This window comes from Perca fluviatilis, chromosome 11 (genome assembly GCF_010015445.1).
Source record: "Perca fluviatilis chromosome 11, GENO_Pfluv_1.0, whole genome shotgun sequence".
NCBI lineage: Eukaryota > Metazoa > Chordata > Actinopteri > Perciformes > Percidae > Perca > Perca fluviatilis.
In genome coordinates, this window is record NC_053122.1 from 6967117 (window position 1) to 6989163 (window position 22047).

General features: G+C 41.4%; 1 protein-coding gene across 4 annotated transcripts in view; it reads right to left on the reverse strand.

Moving 5' to 3' along the window:
- Window positions 1–22047, reverse strand: part of si:ch211-267e7.3 (ADAMTS-like protein 2) — a 33683-nt gene that overhangs the window by 10677 nt on the left and 959 nt on the right. For 2 of the 4 annotated variants that reach the window (XM_039816028.1, XM_039816027.1), the window contains exons 1-11: window positions 21456–21615; window positions 14508–14597; window positions 11538–11641; window positions 8264–8339; window positions 7402–7504; window positions 6123–6268; window positions 5809–5932; window positions 3627–3731; window positions 3092–3267; window positions 1950–2367; window positions 665–733 (exon numbers count right to left, since the gene is read on the reverse strand). In XM_039816028.1, the coding sequence (XP_039671962.1) occupies window positions 665–733; window positions 1950–2367; window positions 3092–3267; window positions 3627–3731; window positions 5809–5932; window positions 6123–6268; window positions 7402–7504; window positions 8264–8339; window positions 11538–11641; window positions 14508–14597; window positions 21456–21548 (1504 nt within the window). In that variant the 5' untranslated portion in view covers window positions 21549–21615. Of the gene's footprint in view, window positions 1–664; window positions 734–1949; window positions 2368–3091; window positions 3268–3626; window positions 3732–5808; window positions 5933–6122; window positions 6269–7401; window positions 7505–8263; window positions 8340–11537; window positions 11642–14507; window positions 14598–21455; window positions 21616–22047 lie in introns of those variants that run through there. The other 2 variants (XM_039816029.1, XM_039816030.1) reach the window with 2 other exon arrangements.

Sequence of the window (22047 nt, forward strand, 5' to 3'; positions counted from 1 at the left end):
GTGTTTGAGATTCAAACTGGAGGGGAGCTACAAAGGCTATTATTTAAACAGACTGTTTAAACTAATATCTTATTTTTTCTCTGTTTAAATGTCATTTTTATGATCTCTTCTTAAGTCAAGGGACGAGTACAGAACAGCACACTGGACTTAGTAAGGTCTGCTGTGTGTTCGAACAGGACGTAGTGTTTCTGTGTTATCCAACCCCTTTGTGTGGACGATTTGTCATGCTGAGGCCTATCCCACACCAATTACTAGTGGTGCTGACTGCACTACCCCAAAAACAGAAGCAAAAGTCCCACAGCATTTCTCTGTTTTACAATGAAAACGTGTAAAAAGTATTATGATATGATTATTATCTCTGCAAATATTATTGGTAACACTTTTTATCTCCATTGTCATTGACATTTCCCTGTATGCATATATAAATACTCTTATACTAAACAGCTATTTTGTACATTGTTTATTTGTTTTTAATGTTTAATATGTTTGTTTGTGTACGTATGCACCTATCACCAAGGCAACTTCCACGTAACTACTGTGGCAATAAACTCCTTTCTGATTCGGATTATTAAAGTATTAAAAATAACACTAATGTTTTATTTTCAAAAAAGGTATTTAAACACTCAACTACGGTGGGAAAAAAAGCTTCATTTGTCTTTCCTACCAGGAAAAGGGAGCACGAGAATGTTGTCATCAGCAGTGGATGGCTCGTCAATCGAGTTGGAGGAACTTCCTAATAAACAGAAAAACAGTACATTAATGACAGACAGACAGAAAGACAGACAGACAGACAGACAGACAGACGGACAGAGAAACTGAGAGAAAGACAGAGAGACAGACAGACAACCAGACAGACAGACAGACAGTCAGAGAAACTGAGAAAGACAGAGAGAGACAGACGGACAGACAGACAACCAGAGAGAAAGACAGACGGACAGACAGACAGAGAGACAGACAGACAACCAGAGAGACAGACAGACAGACAGACAGACAGAGAGACAGACAGTCAGAGAAACTGAGAGAAAGACAGACAGACAGATGGACAGAGAGAGAGACAGTCAGAGAGACAGAAAGACAGAGAGACAGACAGACAACCAGAGAGACAGACAGACAGTCAGTCAGAGAGACAGACAGTCAGAGAAACTGAGAGAAAGACAGACAGACAGATGGACAGACAGAGAGAGAGACAACCAGAGAGACAGAAAGACACACAGTCAGAGAGACAGACAGACAAGCCCACAACACTAAGAGGTTACTGCCCATTTTGGTAATGTAACGGCAAGTATATACTACAAATTGGAAGTTCTTAATTGATCGACAGCCTTACTACTAATCAAACCCTCAAATAATGAGATCCAAAAAAACATTTGATGCCACAAAAACTAATTTTCGTCATGAACAAACTGACGGTGCCATCCTTAGGTCCTGCTGCCAACAAACGAAAAAATACCTCTTTTACATGTACATGTTGTATCCTGAGGTTTTATACCTTGTTGTAATAAATATCCGTTTGCCTTCTCCGTCTTTGTGAGCTAGCTAGAGGTTAACTCTAAACCTGTGTGTCATGTTGTGTAATATAGTGTAAGGTAATTTCTTTTTTTTTTTTTTAGATACTTTGTTTGGGGTTTTCCTGGTTTATTTCCCTTGATATTTTATGTTTCTTTTCTTGTAGGTGTCATGAAATGTTTTAATATTTTCCGTTTTCATATTGTCTGATTTTATGTTGTTTTGGACCCCAGGAAGACTGGCTGGTCGTCTAGGCGTCAGCTAATGGGGATCCTTATAATTAACAAAAATAATGATATCAATCAATTATATGACACAGAAACAATGTCATCATTGATTTTGAAAGCTATGCCCATTTTTACTCCACGATAGATTACTTGTCAGCTGACTAACAGTCCAACCTAAAGCACAGCTTTTAGAAGACGGCTCAATCTCTGACTCACGGTAGCCAGACGGTACTGGAAGTCCTCGCTCCTCGACATCATTGTGGCTGAACACATGACCGGTGACATCAGCCGGTCTGTAGACCAACATGGCAGATGGCGGTGGAGGGCTGGGTGTCCTGATCTCCACTACTTCCTTCTCCTCTTCTTCTTCTTCTTCCTGCAGCTGGACATGTGATTGGCCACCAGCTCCCAGCTGGGTGGTGAAGTGATGGACAGATGTCACACTCCCTTTGCTGCGATTCGCCGCTGTGAGTTGATCCCCTCTGGCGTCCTCATTTTCCTCGTTATAGGTGAGGTTAAGATGCGAGTGGGAGGGGCCTGTGGTGACGCCTTCGGCCGCAGTGATGTCATGAGATGTGCAGGGGATGGTGTATTCGTAGGTGATGTGGGGGAGCTTCCCAATCAGGTTGTAGTACTTCATGTCCAATGAGAAAATCACACGTTAATGACTTCATACTGGAAGTTAAGTCGTTCTTTATTATAGTAAAATGTAGTCTCGCATTGCTGTGGAGTAAGGTATGGCTACACATCAGATACATTCTGGGATCGGAGAAAAACACGCTCTGGTTTGTTTGCATTTCTTTAAACCAATAACAACATTTGTCTTGGGCGGCGCTAAGCTCCAGACGCAGCGACGGTGGCTCTGCAGAATCGTCTCGGGAAGGAACTTGAACATTTGCACTCCGCAAAAGAAAATGCCACGTACAATATTATGTACATGATATTAACTGTTAACATTTTTTTAAATTAGCTGGATACATGTTTAAACGTCATTTGCTCATACCAGCGTATCACCATGTGTACTTCGTCCACAAAACGTCCCACTTAGATAGTAGACGCCGTAGACTTATTCTTTGTAAATCTTTACAATTCCCCGAAAGGACCAAGCAGGCCTGCCTTGTTGCACGATCCAAATTTTCGTCAAAACTTGCCATTTTCAGCGTGTGGCTCGCTAGCTCGAAGTTTATTTCCCGAAGCGAAGGGATTATGAGAATGCAGAGAGCGGAAGGTGAGGGACATCCAGCGAGCAAGCCACGCACTAGATGTCAAGCGATCTCCTGGAAATGTATTTCCGTTGATCCAGACAAAGTAAAATGAGACACATATACTTTTGGTGTGTGTTTGTGTGTGTGTACTACCATAACATTCAGGCCCTGAAGTGTTGGTCCCTGGGCAATGATATACTCCAGCCCATCAGAGAATATATTGCTTGGACGTCGGTATTTAAACACTGTTCCTGCCACATGGAAGTTTTGAGGATTGTCAAACAGAGTGTTTCCGTTGAAGAAGAAATGACCAGCTTCATCTGAAAGGGCTAGATAAGAGGGGAAACATCAGGGTAAGGGACTAAGACAGTGATATTCAAAACTTGGACTCCAAGAACCCAATAAACCCCCACAGAACGATTAATTCATTTTCAAGATAGTGGTACTAATAATATAGCTACTGGTTCTTGTTTTGGAAAGACCAGTTAGAGTTAGACGAGAAGATCCAAACAACCTATATGCAGTCGGTACAAATAGAAGTCCTGATCATATTTAGCCTAACTTATTTCATACGATCATATTAGAAATGATTAAAAAAAAAACTTCCTACAACCACTGTTACAGTGGCACTTTTTTTTTGCTTTAAATGTTGCTTTAAATCATTTGATTTCATACTCAGTTTATTGACCTGAAAGAAGTTGTAGGTTCTCACCCAGGATGTTCTCCGTCTTATGTCTCTCTATGATCTGAATGTCTGAAGCTCCAGCTGGGATGTTGGCGATGAACACATAGCCTGATGACAAAAACACCTACTTCACACACAGGCACGATTGTCAGGTGTGAACTAATCATCAGGAAACAGTGTAGCAAAATTGTGTACTAAATGGAACAAAAGACATGGCAAAAATGTCCCAAATGCGTTTCTGTTGAGACACATACAGTAGACTGCATAAAACATGGACGTAGTCTCCATGACGTCATCCACAGGTTTCTGAAGAGCCATCTTGGCAGTGCCTGACTCGCCTGCTCTTTTCAGGCGTGCGTCCCCATTGGATAAAGTGTTTTTGAGTGACAACCAGACTTTGTTTAGTGCAGCTAGCCGTTTAAGTTTCAGATTTGAGGACAGACACCCTTACAGCGACACTACTGGATTACTACAAGATTTATTAAGTGTAAGCCTTGATCATATTTCTTGTCTGTGTTGTACTAGACATTTTGTTGTTTTAAGTTCAAAGTAAAAAACTTGAACCTACTTGAGCTAGCTAAGTACCTTACTGTTAGTACTGTTAACATTAGTGTACTGTGTGTGTGTGTGTGTGTGTGTGTGTGTGTGTGTGTGTGTGTGTGTGTGTGTGTGTGTGTGTGTGTGTGTGTGTGGTGTGTGTGCCTGAAAAGAAAAGCCATCATGTTTTTTTGCAACCGGATGTGATGATTTTTCCCGAGTGCATGGAGCTGAGGAGGATGACCCTGCCAACCAGTGTTGTTTATGGTTGCAAAGGCTCTGCGCTAAGCTAAACGCTAAAGGAGGAAAAGTTGCTGATTTTCAACCCTTTTGAGGACAGTCCATCCAGTGGAGATTTACTGGCGTCTAAACACAGACTTCCAGGTACTGCCGCCATTCATCTGCACGTAGGACAGAACAGAAAATCGGCAAACTATCCCTTAAATTACCAGCTAACACTAGCTTGTTTGGCAGAACACTGAACAAGACATTTTTAGGTGACCAACATTTTCCAGTGAACTTTGCTGAAGTGAAAACACACAGTGAGAGGGCCAAAGTTTAAGACGAAAACACGGACAACACCCAAAAACAAGTTCAGGTCTATTTTAATGTACTCACACAGTGTCATCTTAGCATTGCTAAGCCTGTCATGATTGACAGGTCGGTGTGTAGCCACGCCCCTAAAGCATCCCCTGCTTTATGGTCTATTTTAAAATAAATGTGACCATAATTTACAAAATGAACATCATGCTGTATTGAAGAAGACTTGAAACTAACGATTGAGACCATAAACTCATTATGAAAATGTTTACTGAGGTGATAAATCAAGTGAGAAGTAGGGGCGTTTTCCCATTGACTTCTATAGAGACAGACTTCTTTGGAGCCAGTGGAGTCGCCCCCTGCTGGAAATAAGATAGAATGCAGGTTTAAGGCACTTCCGTGTTGGCTTCACTTTTCAGGCCCGGAAGCTCTGTCCATTATTTTTACAGTCTATGTTCATTCTACAATAATTAATTACAGTACAATTTGGATGAGAAGGGTTGCTGAAGGCCCAGAAAATCTTCAAAATAGCCTGAGAAAACCTTGACGAACTTCCGGCAAATTTAAGATTTGCTCTGCAAGTCAGTCTGGCCAAGAGCCCGTTCAAGCCCATTTCCAATTTTTCCAAATCGAGGCACCAATCACAACCGTTGAGTCGGGCTTTACACGATGACGATAGCGCAGCGACGGCGAGCGGCTTTTTGTTTACATTCAACATGACGGCCACCGAAGCGCAGCAACCCGTTGATGCCGCGGTCGCTGCTACGTCACCCGGATCGTTGGTCCGATTGGTTGAAGGACTGTCCAATTGCGCCCAGAGGCATTTGAGCGGCGTCCGTTGGTGACGCCCCTTTGGAAATGAACTGTGAATGAACGTTCCCCAGACCCACTCTCATTTACAACTGAGAAGGGTCAGGTGTCAACCTGGCTACCTTCAAAAGGCAACGGCTGACTGATAGAAATATGATGGAATAGAAATGTTGATCCAGCATATGTAGTGTTGCAGTGCCATTGTAACCAAATTCAACACCAGATAACTTGATTCATGAATAATTCAATTTATACTTGAATGCACATCTGTCTACATGTGTGTTTGTGTGTGTGTTACCTAACTGTGCGAGTGCCTTCCTGTATGATCCAGAGATGCGCTGGCAAGATGTCCCGTTGCCTCCACATACTCCGCATCTGTCTACTGTCTTACTGCTGTAGAGCTCTCCATCACAACCTACAGGCTGGAGGAGAAGAGAAATTGAAAATGACTCAGGTCGTTAGTTTATTTAGAGGCTTCACTCATCCAGGCAGTGGATTTCTCTCATCTGAAGACACAGAAACATTTGCTAAAAGTTAAATAAAAACTCAGTGATATTCATATAAGTAATTCTTCCAGAAAAATAAAATCAGATCTTTTTCTTGTTGGGTTACCTGACATATTCCCTCTATACAGACTCCATGGTATTTGGCATCGCGGCAGAATGTACCATCGTGGGCGGGAACTAGCAGCTGTCGCTCGCCGCTGATGGTTGTACACTGCAGGTCACAGGGCTTATTGGAGATGCTGATGTAATCAGCTACACAGGAAATTACATATTTAAAAAGACATTTACTTTAGTGACATCATAATATAGGATTCTGTGCAATGACGTCTACAAAATTCAATTAGTTACATGCGGTTATCATTTGGGATTGCCCAAGTGCAAAGTTGCCTAGTACGGCTTTAACTACTACAAGAGCAACAACTAGAGGAGATTGAGATGAAAAAGGAGTTTGCGCTTCAACAATGGAGATTCTCAGTTGAGTGCTGACCCCAAAATCTAATAGGCATGTTCCAAAAAGTAAAGAAAAGGTATCACATCTCACGTTAAGGAGGACAAAATCCTTTCATTTCAAATCATTTCACTTGTTTAATTAGGCTCACATCACAATAAATCGACGCTGACACGTTTCGGCACAAAGCCTTCTTCGACAGTATTTTGTCTTCCTTAACTTTGGGAACTTGAGACGAGGAGATGTGCTACCGTTTCTTCACTTTTTCGAACTAGAGGTGATTGTCTTACTCCGAGGAGACAAAGTAGTTTTGGCCAATCTGCTTTTTCTGTCAGATCATCCCAGGATTGGAACGACTTACCTAAGAAACTGTGCCAACTATCAGTCCTTCTCTACAACATTAAGAGAAACTTGTGTTGTTTCTTGTCTCTTTTGTCATTATTATGCTTAGAGTAAGTGCTGCTCCTACTTTATATTGTGTTGTAATGCTATCTGTAATTGATTATGTGTGTCCTAAGAGATGTCTCTCTGTAGTGCAGGCTGTTTGTTTCTGCTTTTTAGCATTGATTGTATTTTCGATGCTTTATTATAACGTCTGTGCTTTTAACTATTGCCTGAGTACAGATGAAAATTATCCTTTCTGGCTAAGTCTGGCATATTTTCTGAAAGTATGATAGATAAACAGATAAACTCAGCTAACTGAAAGTGGTAGATGAGCAAACTCAATCTTTCACACAACAATTTACTTTAATTTATTCAACAAAAGGACAACAGCCAGGTTGTGAATGTTAATGGCCAGGATAGACAGCTGAAAGAGTATGGAGACCAAGGCATTGTGGTTTCCATAGACTGTGTTAAAGATTGATACCTGACAGACAGACAGAACGAACGATGGAAAAAAAACTGGGAACAAAGACGAATAGATTTGATATTATACCTGGGTAAAGAGGTATCCACTGATAGTATCTTCTTCCAAATGCTTTGGAATTGAATTGGGAACACTGGTGCTGTTTGAAGCTCACACTTGGGCTGGGACAGGGCTTCAAAACACACAACACAATATACACAAACACATGTAGAAAAGGACACCTGCAGCTTACAGGGTTGAGCTTGTTGGCTTTTTACTAGTGTCTTCCACTAGCCCAGTGGTTCCCAAACTTTTTCAGTAGGCCCCCCTTTTGTAGATAAAATCTGAATATATAGGTCTATGTGTTTATATTAGTTAAACTTAACCTATTTACATTGATCAATATTTGATTACAATGTTGCAATGTTTAGGCTAGTGGATAGTTACTTTTTTTATGCACATTTTTGTTTTATTTCACACTTGCTTTGGCGATGTAAACATCTGTTTTCCATGCCAATAAAACCCCTTTGAATTGAGATCAGCTGTTTCTCCGCGAAGGGGAGAGATAGACAGAGAGAGAAAGAGAGAGGAGTGCGCACCAATCTGCTGTTTCTCTCCGTGAAGGGATAGTCAGTGAGACACAAAGGGATTTGACTGGGAAATTGTGGTCACCGCTACATATTTTCTTGCCTTTGTTTTGGTAGTTGTGGAGGTGTTTGGTGTAGCTTCATCGTCTGCTTTACGTTTACCCGGCAGTCCTTTCACAAACTTGTCCATGCTTTGCTAGCAGTGCAGCAGAGCCATGCATCATTTATTTATATTTAGCATCCGTGCAAACACGCCCCGTCCCCCACCCCCCCAGTTTGGGAACCACTGCATTACCCTCTGGGTTCTTAAGGACATAATAGAAAATCAATCCGTATATTGTATTAATATAATTGTAGCCTCATACCTGGTCTGGACAGAGCTGGTACTGTTTAGGAGAGCCAACACAATATGAGCTGTTTACATTCTGGGTGGTGGACAGCCTGAGACAGAGACAGAATACAACATGGTTAATGCACTGTATTTACATGGACAACACACAAGGTGCATAAAATGATAGATTGCCAATGCCTTCAGCTTTGCATCCAACGCTATCATTCCAGTATCACAGGGGGAGGGTGATGGCCTAGAAATGTATGAAACCGGCAACTCATGATGCGTTAGTAACATCTATTATGAACTTACTCTTGGCAAATATACCATGGACATTAACTAACAAAGATCACTGGTAATGTATACTTTGTGTATACTTGATTTACTCTGTACGTACTGTATGTGTAAAGCAATTAATGTTAGGATGATCTGTCTACACACGTTTATGTATGTGCGTGTGTAGCTGTTGGAACTCTATTATGCCACTGTTTTTGTTTAAAAAAAAGACAGTAAACAGAGTTTATAAAAAAAAAACTCTTAGAGGTATAATATGTTGCTTGATTTCAAGGCTACGCTTCTAAAATAAATGCACTATTTAGTCAGAACCATCCACAGCCACCTTTATCCAAAACTTTCCTCTGGTATACAGTCAATTATGCCCATTCACAGCTTTACTTGACATCTCCCCCATTACTATTTCTTTGTGGAATAAACACTACTTTGTGATTCACTGACATTTAGTGCTCATCATAAAAAAGTGAGTATGTTTCCGTAATGAGTTGCTATAGCAGCTGTCACCATGAGCAAACAGTACTTATATACACACTTCTCAGACACATTCAAAGTGCTTCATTCTGACCAATTCTAATGTTATCCCCATAACTGTCTCAAACTACTAACTACCACCACATTTATAACCATCACTTGTTAAATATTTTGCTTTTTCAGCTGTAAGTTCTACCTTCTTTTTGTTGCAGCACTCCATTTTCCCAAGTGAGAAGCACTTCATTCTATAAAGGCTGCTTTCCGACCACTTTTCAGCAGTTCCTTGAGTTAGCTTAGTTGTAATAAAAAAGATAATACCCCCTTCATATCTAAAGATGTAGGCTGTAAACACTGTCTAAATCAATCACTGCACAATCCAGTGTTGTAGTCTCCAAGATCACTTTTGAAGGTCTCGGTCTCGTCTCGGTCTCAGATGAAGAAGACTCAGGATTTTATTTCAAGACCACAACGGCAGGGCTATCACTAAGTTGCCTGTGCATTGTCTAATTGTATGTGTTAGCAGCATTACTGTGATTGGATGTTAAACTTCCTGCTTCCTTCCTGCATCCTGTTTGAGTGATCGGATATCGATTCATAAAGTAAAAAGTACTGTAAACTAATTTTTGGGATGTCAATTCTTAATGTAAACATTAACCTGGTACATTATAAAAGATATGTGCACGTTGCTTCTTCAATTTACAGCATAAGTTCTCTGAGAATCTCTTTTATATCCAAGCAAAATTGGTATTGTAACTGAAATTTCCCTAACCTAATTGATTTTGAATCAAACCGGTAATATAATCAAATTGGGACCCTGTGAATCGGAATGAAATTGATAAATCATTGGCGATATCCCGCCCTATTCATAAGGTGGACATTGTGATGTACGAACGTCATATTGTGGTTGTGTGACTATTAAGTTCATACATTTATGTGTGCAGAGGAAACACAACATGTGATCAACACTAGCTAACTCTGAAAAACACTTACAACTTGAATGTTTTCCTTTTTTAGATAATTTTGTGGGCATTTTTAGGCCCTTATTTTTATAGGACAGCTGAAGACATGAAAGGGGAGAGAGAGGGGGAATGACATGCAGCCAAGGGCCGCAAGTCAGAGTCGAACCTGCGGCCGCTGCGTCGAGGAGTGAACCTCTACACATGGGCGCGCGCCCCACTAGGTGAGCTACCCGGGGCGCCCTTGAATGTGTTTTCTTACTGTAAAAGCAGTAAGGACCGCTTTATTCTCTTTTTAACAAGCTGATGGAAGCACATCTCAAGGGTCTCAGAACTTCACAAGGTTGCAAAATTTCGCAACAACTAACATGTGTTTGCAACAGACGTACCAAGGAAAATCTGTCTTAGAGTGCCGTAGTTTATGGTTAACATGATCCTAATTCTGTGTGCGTTGGGGAGGACCTACAGGAGTCCAGCATGGAGTTCATGCATCTGTCTTTCATTACCGTGTTAACCGCGCCCCCGCATACACCTCCTCTGTCTGTCTGTCTGTCTGTCTGTCTGTCTGTCTGTGTCGCCCATCCTCCTACAGTCACTGTTTAGACGGTAAAGCAGGAGAGACCGCAGGAAGAGGTGAGCGGGAGGTCACTATGTGACAGTGTCACATCTAATTGGTAGAAGGTGATGAAGGTAGCGCAGGAGAGGAAGAGGAAGAGGAGGGAGGAAAAAAGCAGGGGAAATGGGGAGGAGGTGCACAGGGCAGGGAGTAAGAAGAGGAGAAGAATGTGGAAATAAAAGAATTGGAGTTGAGAGAAAAAGGGTATAAAAAAAAAACGGAAAGGGACAGACGAGAGAAGAAAATGGGAAGGAGAAGAAGAAAGACGGAAGAAAGAAAGGGGGAGGTGGGGGATGAGGGCCAACAGTGGGGGCACGGTGGCGTTAATCTTGGTTGACAGACATTCCGCAAGTCAGACGGGGAGGTCAAAGGTAACAAGATGGCTACAAACACACAGTCTACCAACGCTCTCTTCCCTCCTACTATACGGCCACGTCTCAACTCATTCTTCCAGTGCGTTTTTCTTTTAGTTATAACTGTGCTATGGCTGCAACTAACCGATTATTTTCATTGCCGATTAATCGGTCGATCATTTTCTCGATTAACCGATTAGTTGTTTGGTCTATAAACTGTCAGAAAATGCTGAGAAATGACGATCGGTGTTTTCTAAAAAGCCCCAAATGATAAAGATATTTTAATAATTAAAATGAGGCGCTCTAAATAGATGTCCCTGCTGCTTCATGGCTCATGGAGGTTTAGTTTAGTTTATTTTGGTCATATGTAACTTACAACATTTAATACACAGTGTTCAATAGAACAGTGTTTTCTGTTGGAGATGGTAAGTCCCTTTGGGGTGGACTTTGGGATTTTTCACTTTGTAAACCTATAACGTGCACAAAAAAGATATATAACACGATAAAGGTAAGGGAAAAAAGGCAAAAAGCATAATATGAGCACTTTAAGAAAGAAGAGTAACAGAAATCCTTGTGCCATTGTGTGTATGCAACCATATAGTTTTTTGAACACACTACCTCTGTATGAGACAGTGTCTCTCCTGACTCCTCACTCCTCCTCCACAGCTCCTGGAACAAGAGGACCAACTGGACCACTCTCCCCACCACTGAAACAGCTCCTCCTGGGAGAAAACATAATATAACAGTCACAAAAATCAAAACGCAATGTTCACTAAAGAGAGGTGTTGCTCCAATAAGAAGGGCTGGGTATCGCCACTGATTACCTGAATCAATTTGATTTCAATTCACAAGGTCCCGATTCAATTTGATTTTCGGTTTTGGTTAATTATCGTTTCCATCGGGGACATTTCAGTTACTATACCAATTTAGCTTGGACATGAAAGAGATTTTCAGAGAACTAATGCTGGAAATCCTACCCAAAAAAAAACCTTTAACCTGGTTCCTTTAAAGAAATATTATTAATGTCGTCATTGAGAATTGACCCCAAAGCAGTTACAAAGAGACAGAAAAAGTGGTTTCTTTATTGCAGAGACGGTATACCTAAAGCCATACATCTGGGAAAATGGCCATGGCAGTTTTTCCCCTTGCCAAAATTGAGCCTAAAGCTTGATTTATACTTCATCGTAAAATCTACGCCGTTGCTACGTACGTAGGTACGTGGAGACTTGAACCTACACCGGACGCAAACATATTTTTCCCACTATGGCCACGCCAAGACCCGCCCTTCAATAGCAGCCCGATTGGTTGGGGTTAGGCATTGACCTCGAGTGGTTAAGGTTAGGATATCCGATTGGTCAGGGGATAGGACCTGTACAAATCAGGTTACCTTGCGTAAGCATGGACGCCTGGCCAATAGTAGCTATTGAAGGGCGGTTCTTGGCGTGGCCATAGTGGGGAAAAAGATATTGCACGCTGCCTGCGACATGCAGGCTGGTAGGGGAAGACTCATGAATATTCATTAGGGAACTCATCCCTGAATGGCTAGTACTCGCTGCCTGCTCTGGTTGGGTTGGTTAGGTTTAGGCAAGAGGAGTGGGATTGGTTATGGTTAGGGTAAGAATGTCAGGGCGAGCCAATCAGGGATGAGTCTTCCCCTACCACCCTGCAAAAAAAAAAAAGAATTGCACGCCGGATGTGCACCTCTCGAATGATTTAACTACAAGTTGCTGCAGCGTACGTCTCTTGGCCGTGTCTTGGTAGCGTTGCATTTCCCCCCCGACTCATTTCCTGGTTCTCCTTCTCCACAAACAACATGAAATCAAGGAGACGGTTAACTTTTCCTGCTCCAGATGTCTCACCGTGGTCAGAAAGAACAGAGGAGACACTTTGTTTCTCTCACTAGGACTCTAGAGTCGCTACTCACTTTGAAGATAATCGCCGTCACTCTCTCGCTTTCTCCCTCGCTCTACCACCCACTCCCCACACACACACACACATGCCGGCTCGACGCACACACCAACGCACAAGTGTAAACATCAGGCCACTTACGTAGGCTACGGCGAAAGCTCTGCGTGGAGCCTCCGCAGAACCATAAATCAAGCTTAAAGTGATGGTTCGGAGTAATTTCATCCTAGGGTCCTTTGCACCATGACCTCGAGCCAAACACCCCCCCAGAAGCTTTTTTCACCTGGGTCGAACATTGGGAGCGTTAGCGTAGCGTAGTGTTATCAGCTGAATAGCTTAGCGCAGAGGCTAATGGATCCGAAGTGTCTCTTAACATTACCCCACTAATAATGCCCGAAATGATACCAAACGTCTACAGTAGTACAAATAGGTTATGCACTCATAAAACGATGGATTGCAAAGTTTGTAAGTACACCAGAAGTTTATGTAAATAACACTTGCTTCTGCTCTCTGCTGCTGCTGCTGCTGTTACTACCGGGCAGTAAGAGTGCTTAGGGCCGTCTACAAATTACAACACCGAAAAGAGATGCAACAAAAATATTTATTAATTTAATGATTAAATAAGGTAATGTGTCTCAAACTTACCTCAATAACAACTTGTCTCCTGCTAGTTATATTACAGCACTTACTTTAAAAATAAGTTAAATTAAAATATATTTTTGTTGCATCTCTTTCAGTGTTGGTAATTTGTAGATGTCCCTAAGCACTCGTCTTAACAACAACAACAGCAAAAAACAGCAAGAGCAGAAGCCAACAGGGAAGTGTTATTTACATAAAACTGCGGTATACAAACTTTCAATCCATCGTGTATGGAAGCATAACCTATATATCACTACTGTAGACGTTTGGTATCATTGGAACGTATTAGTGGGATGATGACAAGAACGCGATCCATTAGCCTCTGCGTAAGGAAATCAGCTGATAAAGCTACTCTACGCTAATTCTCCCAATGTTAGAACTTGGTGAAAAAAGCTTCTGAGGGGTGTTTGGCTTCCGAGGTATGGCAAATACCTAAAAATTAAAACTCGAAACCTCATTTTAACTTTGCAGCGTTATTTAGCATGACATGGATTTCTTAGATCATAGGTTCATAGAATACCAATATTTTAACTCTAGCTTTAAAACAGAGCCTCTTGAAAGACTGATATCAGGTTTGTATGAATCGATATCGGATCATTCAAATGAAGATCGATTTGAATCGGAAAATCGTATTTTTAAACCGCTGGGTTTAAAAACCTCTCCAGTTGATCCAGAATGCTGCGGAAAGTGTACTGAGAAAAACTAAGAAAAATATCATATTCCTCATGTATTAGGCCTACCTTCTCTGCACTGGCTCCCTGTAAAATCAAGGATTTAATTTAAAATCCTTCTCCTCACCTACAAAGCACTTAAAGGTCAGGCACCATCATATCTTAAAAAGAGCTCATAATAACGTATTTACTCACTAGGAAACTAGCGCTACTAGAATGCAAAGTAAAGGCGGATTTATAGTAGTACGTAGAGCTGTTGTGTGTGTACGCGTGGGGAGAGTGTGGTTAAAATGGCTCACATAATACAGTCAGAAAAAAGCTACATTTACATTACACATGCAGATATACACGTGCGTGCGTGTGACTGAAGTACCTTGTTGCTGGTCTGTTTGACATTCTGACCTCCAGAGCTGTGTGATTGTAGATGGATGTTACGCTGCTCCCCCCTCCCTTCACTTCTGTCCTGGCAGACACACACCACATACACAGACACATACACATGAAAATGGAACATATTTACTGCGTGATCCAGCCACCCTGGAACAGCGCTCAGCCTTTCTGCCAATTATTTCCAGTGGCCACCAGCGTTATTGCACTGAAAAATCCCCCTTCTGGCCCACAAAGGATTTTCGCCATAGGCCACCATTGTAAAAGAGACACCTGTAAAACTGTTGCCAGGGCACCTCGAATAGGGTTGGGTACCGAAAACCCGGTTCCACTATGGAACCAGTTCCTACGCAACCGGTAGGAATCGGACCGTAAAAATATCACCCTTTCTATGTAGTCTACCGTTAGCTGGCTACCGTAAACGTAAGATACTTTTAAAATGCCATATTTCCCCTCTGGGCTCACCAAAACGGACGTAAAAGCATATTAACCATTCACTGCACATGATCGCTAGTAGTAGACACTTTTTCAGTTTTTCAAGAATCGGTTTAGGAATCGTAATCGTTTTAAAAGTACCGGTTCGGCATCGTAATCGTAAAAATCCAAACGATACCCAACCCTAGCCTCGAACTGCAAACAAGGTCGGTTATGACTCTTTCTATTCTGAGTTTTTAATTCATGGACTTTTCATATTTGAAAAACTTCCCTCTAGCCGAGAAAAGAGATTTAAAAACCTATGACGTCACCACAAAAGGTATCCTGTACGTTCAACAGACCCTTTAATCCAGCAGCTAAAGTAACCTTACCTAACCACCTAAATGTTTTAACTGCCGACCACTACACTGCTGTGATTAGCTAGCACACGTGAGCTTGGCTGTAATAGTTGAACCTGCACACAAGGTCAAATTGAATTATTTTATCTCAACCAAGTACAACTTTGCAGAAAAGTAACAGTCTGTGTTTGGGGTTTGACAAGAGCGATGTCTATTGATTATAAGAATGCTACGAAGAAGAAAGTTTCACTTTTTCCATGTGATAAACTAAACACTAAAGCATAAGTGCACTACTTGATCTGTATGGAACTACATATATCATGTACAAAAATAGCGATGAAATGTCTTACTGTGTGTAAAGATCTCTCTGTGAATTATGTAAGAAAAAGCAATGTTATTTTCAGCCCAGATTCCTTTAAGCAGCCCCTCCCTCCTCACTACCACCAATCCCGTATTTGGTGCTTATTTGGCTCAGCGGTTCCCATTTGATTTATAATAATATAATAATAATAAACTTTGTTTCTATAGCACTTTTCTTAACAAGGTTACAAAGTGCTTTCCAGAAAAACAGCAAATAAAACCAAGAACACCAACAACAATGAAGTAAAATACTTGGTAAAATACTGGTGTCATAAAGCACCATATACTGTATACCATACATATATATACAGTATATATACTGTGTGTGTGTGTGTGTATATATATATATATATATATATATATATATATATATATATATATATATATAAATGCATCCATACATACATACACACATACCTGTAAATGTACACAGACATACATTTAGTCCATTTAGTTCCTGTTAACCATTTTCACCTACTAGATACATGTTCACATCTTATTATAAAGCAATATTTGAAGATTCAGTTCAATTACAAAGACTAAAACAGATAATGGACAAAAGTCTAAAGTCCTTAAACATGTGTTCGTAAAATGAAAATGCTGACTTCCCGTCAGGCGAAAATAATAATAAAAGAAAAAGAAAGAAAGAAATTTGGTCCTAGAGATGAGAACAATGCTTGCACCACATTTCGTGAACATCAAAAAGGACTTTTATCCCAACCCTGACGTGCACATGCACTGGGCATGCGCGTGGCGGTGTAAACTGGAAGCAGATTGTCTACAGAAAATACTTTGGAGGAAGAACAACACTGATGAAAAGTAAGACCAGGGATTTATTACCGTGGACTGGCGACGAGGTGGAACTGTGACTGAAAGGTGTGTAAGCCTAACCTGACTCCGCCAGATGGATCGTTTCGCATTTGCTCGGCATATCCATCTGGGAACTTTCCGTTGGAGAACTTTTGGGAAGGGGCGGAAATCCTGGTTAGCTGATTGGATGAACCATCTGTCTATCACCTATGTTGGTGATAGACGGGCCAAATCAACCAATCAGATCCACAAAGCGTATGAAAATATAACCACAAGCCAGGCTAACCCCTGCTGCTGCAGGCAAAGCATAGCTCTTTAGCTCAGCATGCAAGCAACATGTCGGTAAAGGATATTTGCCGTGTGTGTAATGAGAATTTAGGAATAAAAAGGCACCATTTCAGGTTCCTGGTCCATATTCCAAAAGAAGGATCCAAGAGGAAAAAAGCATTAGCGAGAAGCTAACAGAATTAGGGCTACCGCTGTCTGAAAATACTGGTTAGCTGATTGGATAAACCATCTGTCTATCACCACCTAACCCACCTCAAAACCAACGCTGATTGGCCCGGTCGTTTGGCGAACGGCTCCAAATTTTCTCTATCTCAAGATGCCAGACTGATCTGCGAGTGGAAAACTGGAGCTCGCCAGATCAGGACGCTCTCACGAGGCTAGCGTAAGCCTACCTAACCGATGAGACTGACTGACGTGCGTCGAGGTTTCCAAAAGGTCTTCGTTTGGGCCCGTCCAGACTGCAAAGCAGCCCCGGAGTTTTCAAACCAAAAAACGGGTTCAGCAGTTTAAGGGGCTCGGAAACTGCCAGAGTAGTGTGGACGCGAGACGTAAACGTAGCAAAAGATAGTTTTTAAACCAAAACCTAGCAGTGTAAACGTAGCCTAAATTAATGCTGCGTTCCAGGCAGCCCGTAACTCGTGTTTTCACAACCTTCTAGCCATGAAAGTGATCCTGGAACGGCAGTCAAACCGGTAACGTATCACTCGTGAACTGGTACCAGATGGTTGTACTCCCAGTTACAGTTTTTCACGTCACACACACACACATAAACAACAATGGCGACCCCTGTTGATGCTGTACAGACCAGACGCCGGTGGTTAACGGTGAAAAATAAACATAAATAGACATAAGTAGGCAATGTAAAGTAATCCCGCACATTTTAATCAAAACAATACACATACGATTGTGTACCACTACAGGTTATGTTAATTAAATGAAGCGCAAAATATTTTGCCCACTAGAAATCGCTAGTATCAGCTAGCGCTAGCTAACGTCGACATTAGGTAGCCGCTAGCTAGAAGGGTAACCTTGCCTGGAACGCTACAAAGTCGTGAGTCGTGACTTGAAGTCGTAAATTTACGGGATAAAAATTGTATCTGGAACGCAGCACGAGTCATCTTGCCACGTCTCGATAGGAAAAGGAATGACCGCTATTTCAAACTAAGAGATGTTAGCGCAAGAAATTCAAACTTTTAAATAAAAAGCATTAGCTCACTGTTTCTATGGTGCACTACGTTTGTGTGTAACAATGTGCAAAGACTGCTTCAGCGCTGTTGGAAGATACTATCTTTCAAAAGCCTTCGCCAACAAAAAGGATTTCAGATGTCGTGCCAGTCGTTGTGTGCACTACACAACTTTCCTTTTTTACTGTTGCCATCCATTGTATGCGTAGTCAGCTTCATCCACAAAAGCTCAGCTTCACATCCAGAAAACCCAGACCTCTTTTAAACTCACTAACAGCATGGGGTGTTTGTTTTTTTTCTTCAACTGGCAAGACTAAATAGACTGAATGATAAACGCAGTGTTAACCAGACAAATATGGTGGCATTTTATCTGCCATCTCTTGGGCATTTTTGTTCACTCCATTCATGTGCGTAGAACCCAAGCAGTGCTTATGGTTTAGAAGAAGTACTGTGAGTGCTGTTGCTAAGAAAGAAAGTATCTGCAAACTATTTTTTTTGTTTTTGCACAGCCTTTGGTAATGCATCTGTTTAGAGTTTCAACCATGAGACCCCCAAGACACCCTGATAGGCTGACTGGCTGTTGCCTGTCACCATGTTGTTTTCTTTACTCGGCTGAACAGACTGTTTAAAGCCTTTTGGTCAGGCAGAAGATCAATCAGTTCGTTTTGTTTGTCAGCTTGCTGGTCATTTAGCCCACAATGAAGAGTGTAGCCAAATGGTCGGTCAGTGATGTCATTGTCCAACAGTAGAGCAGAGATGTTGCCTATCTCGTAATCTATGAGACTGGTGGGTGGGGGGGGTCGCATTCTGCTTCCTTAGGGCACGTTCAGACCAGAAAAAGTGATCTAGTGATATTCTCCGCAGGGTTGCGTCACTGAAATGGCCCATTTGTGTGACGTCATGTTCTGTTGTTGTTACCCCCCCCCCACCCCACCCCCCAAATGTAGCACAAGATAGGGCTGCACGATATGAGGAAAATATCTAATTGCGATTATTTTGACTGATATTGCGATTGCGATGTGATTCACGATATTGAAGGGAATGATCATGTTTGTATCATTATTATTCTCATTTTCATTACTGACTACTATTAAATCTTAAAAACATAAAAATGATCATAGTGTGATTTTTGCGAGGATGTGTAGTCTGTAGGATAGGATTTGTAGGCCGGGACGTCTCTGCAGCACCACAATACTTCATTCAGAACGGTTAGACACATATTTTGCCTTTAACAAAACATTGCGCCCCCCCCCCTGCGATTTGGATATAGCACTAGTCCATATTGCGATTTCGATAAAATCGCGATTAATTGTGCAGCCCTAGCACAAGTAGACTTTGCGATTAACTGTGCAGCCCTAGCACAAGTAGACTTTGTATTTCACAATGACTTGTTTTCCGTCAGCTCGTTTATCGATCTCGACATTTCCGAACGCACTTGAAGGCGGCTTCACTTCACGGAAAAAAAGAGAGGAAGAAAAGAGGAGGGACTGTGCTTTGTTGTTGCAGGAAACATTCAGCTGTTACACAAACTCCCAGGCAGTTCAGTGCTTGTGTTCCATGTTTTACCCTCATAGTTTTTTTTTTTAACTTTCTTGTGGCAGCGATAGAGGCAGTGATGTTTCCTGTTTCCTGTTTCCTGTTTCCTGTACGGGACTCTTACACCGCCTCTAAACAGACGGACAAGTCTGATCGCAGGTTGCACGATTGGCCACCGCAGCGCGACGTCGGGAATGCTGCAAGACGAATTGATTATTCACACAACAAAGATTGGTTCAGTTGAAAATATTGCCTTTAGGGAGGATTAGCGAGGATAAAATCAACAAAACAGCAAAGAACTGCATGTGAATCAGAACTATCACTGAAAATAATCCTTGGTTATGATTGCTGACAAAACTGCTCATCATTTTTTTCTCAATGGCGTGGCTGTTCATCCAAATATATTGTAATAAGCAATATTTCACTAAGTTAAGTGTTCAATGTAACTTAGTTACTATATTACCCAAATGTCCAATTTACGAGTGGAGCTTAGCAAGTAGAGCAGGGGTGTCAAACTCAATTTCACTAAGGGCCACACTGGATCAAGAGAATTACATCAAGGGCCAGACATGTATAGTTTATGGACATGCTTTTATTTCATCGAAAAAGTAAAATATCTTTGACTCAATTATTGCATGTCTCATATAGTCTTCTCACTTACAGTTCGGTCCACATAAAGCCCTGAAAAAGCAAAAAAGTTTCAAAGCCATCCTAGAATTTAGCAAATGAAGCAACAACAATGATTACATTTTCTAAGTAGGCAACCACCCAGCCGACCCACAACAACCTCTTTCACAGCCAGAATATGCAAACTCTCCGGTTCTGTGGGAATTTCTGAGTCTCAAAGTCGGCAAATTTGCCAAATTCTGCTTCGAGTGTCACGTAATTGCGAGTTGAAAAACGGTTTCCCGTGTTTTTGGTTTGGCGCACAACTAGGCAGGCCAAAATTGATTGTGAACCTAAATTGAAATGCGGTCCGGATCAGAATTTGCGAGGGGCCGGATTTGGCCCCCGGGCCTTGAGTTTGACACGCGTGAAGTAGAGTAAGCAATGTTTTTTTTTTTTTTTTTCTGACAATCAAGCGTTTACACTGCCTAGAGATTTGAGTGGAGTGACAGGAATAACGATTAATTTAATAGTTGACAACTAATCGATTCATCTTTGCAACCATCTGTCTGAATTATAAAACAGTCGCTTCTGTTACATCCAATGGATGGAGTGTTCAAGTTCAACAGAGCTGCTGTTTTTTTTAGCTACAGGTGAGAAGAAGTGAATTGGGGGAAACAGTATGACAGTCCATGCATCTATCTAACCCCTATCAGAAAGTATTTTAGTCTGGTTATTAAGATAAACCACACAGAAGAACAGGTCATTTCATTTGATATGGAGAAGGGGGAAAAAAAAAAAGAGTAAACTAAAAACTATTTACAATTGACATAATTTATGTCATTTCACTGCTGCCATTGTTTATCGTCGAATGTAAACACAGCCGTTTTATAGGTCGTTTAGTTCATTCCTTGATGCAACATGCATCCAAGCATCCAACTAGCGTTAATTCAAGACACTTTCAACTTCTTTTGTAGGAGGTTCGCCGAAGGGAACAGTGACATTCCCGCATTTGGTAACAGTTAGCCTAACCTTCACATACACAATTACACTATGGTTATATGGTCTTTTTTCGAAGCCCGAACTACTCCAGAGACTGAAAACTAAATTCGGACATTCATGCCGTTGCTATGGTGACAATTATATCTTAGCCGAATTGAGAATGCTCGATGAATTTACGTTGAAAACTAACGTTAGACATTGCCATGACGATAGGCACGACAGAGTCAAAGTGACAGACTAATGAGCAACTCAACTAATCTTCATTGGGGCGAACTAACCCAGTACCCCCTTCATAACTTTTAACCATTGTGCAAATGGCTAACGTTACAGCTTTGAGAGGTGAAAAAAAACTCAGCTATTTTGCGAGCTATTTACCTTAACGGGCCAGTTGTTCGTTAGCGGGAGAACCGGGAGGTGTAGTAGGAGAAAGGAGCAAACCGGGAGAGCTAAGCCTCCGTTACCGAACATGGTTCATTCATGTCATGGACCGAGTACACTTCCCCTCCCCTTACCTCCGCTCCCCTCCCCACTACTCTCCTTCTGCCCTCCTTCCTCCACCCCCTTTTGATGTAGCTACGCCTTCTGGTCTCGCTCACGCTCGTACATATGCACCATGCACGCGCACACTAAAACGGATTATACTTCAGGGCCCTGGCCAACTATGACGATTATTTTCATTGTCAATAATCTGTCGATTATTTTCTCGATTAATCGATTAGTTTTTTGGTTTATAAAATGTCAGAAAATGGTGAAACATGTCGATCAGTTTTTCCCAAAGCCCATTTTCGTCATCAGATATTCAGTTCACAGTCACATATATATCTATGACAGTCACAGAGGAGTGAAGAAACTAGAAAATATTCACATTTAAGAAGCTGGAATCAGAAATTTCTTTTTTTACTTTTTTTAATCACACAAATTTACTCAAACAGATTAATCGATTATCAAAATAGTTGCCAATTAATTT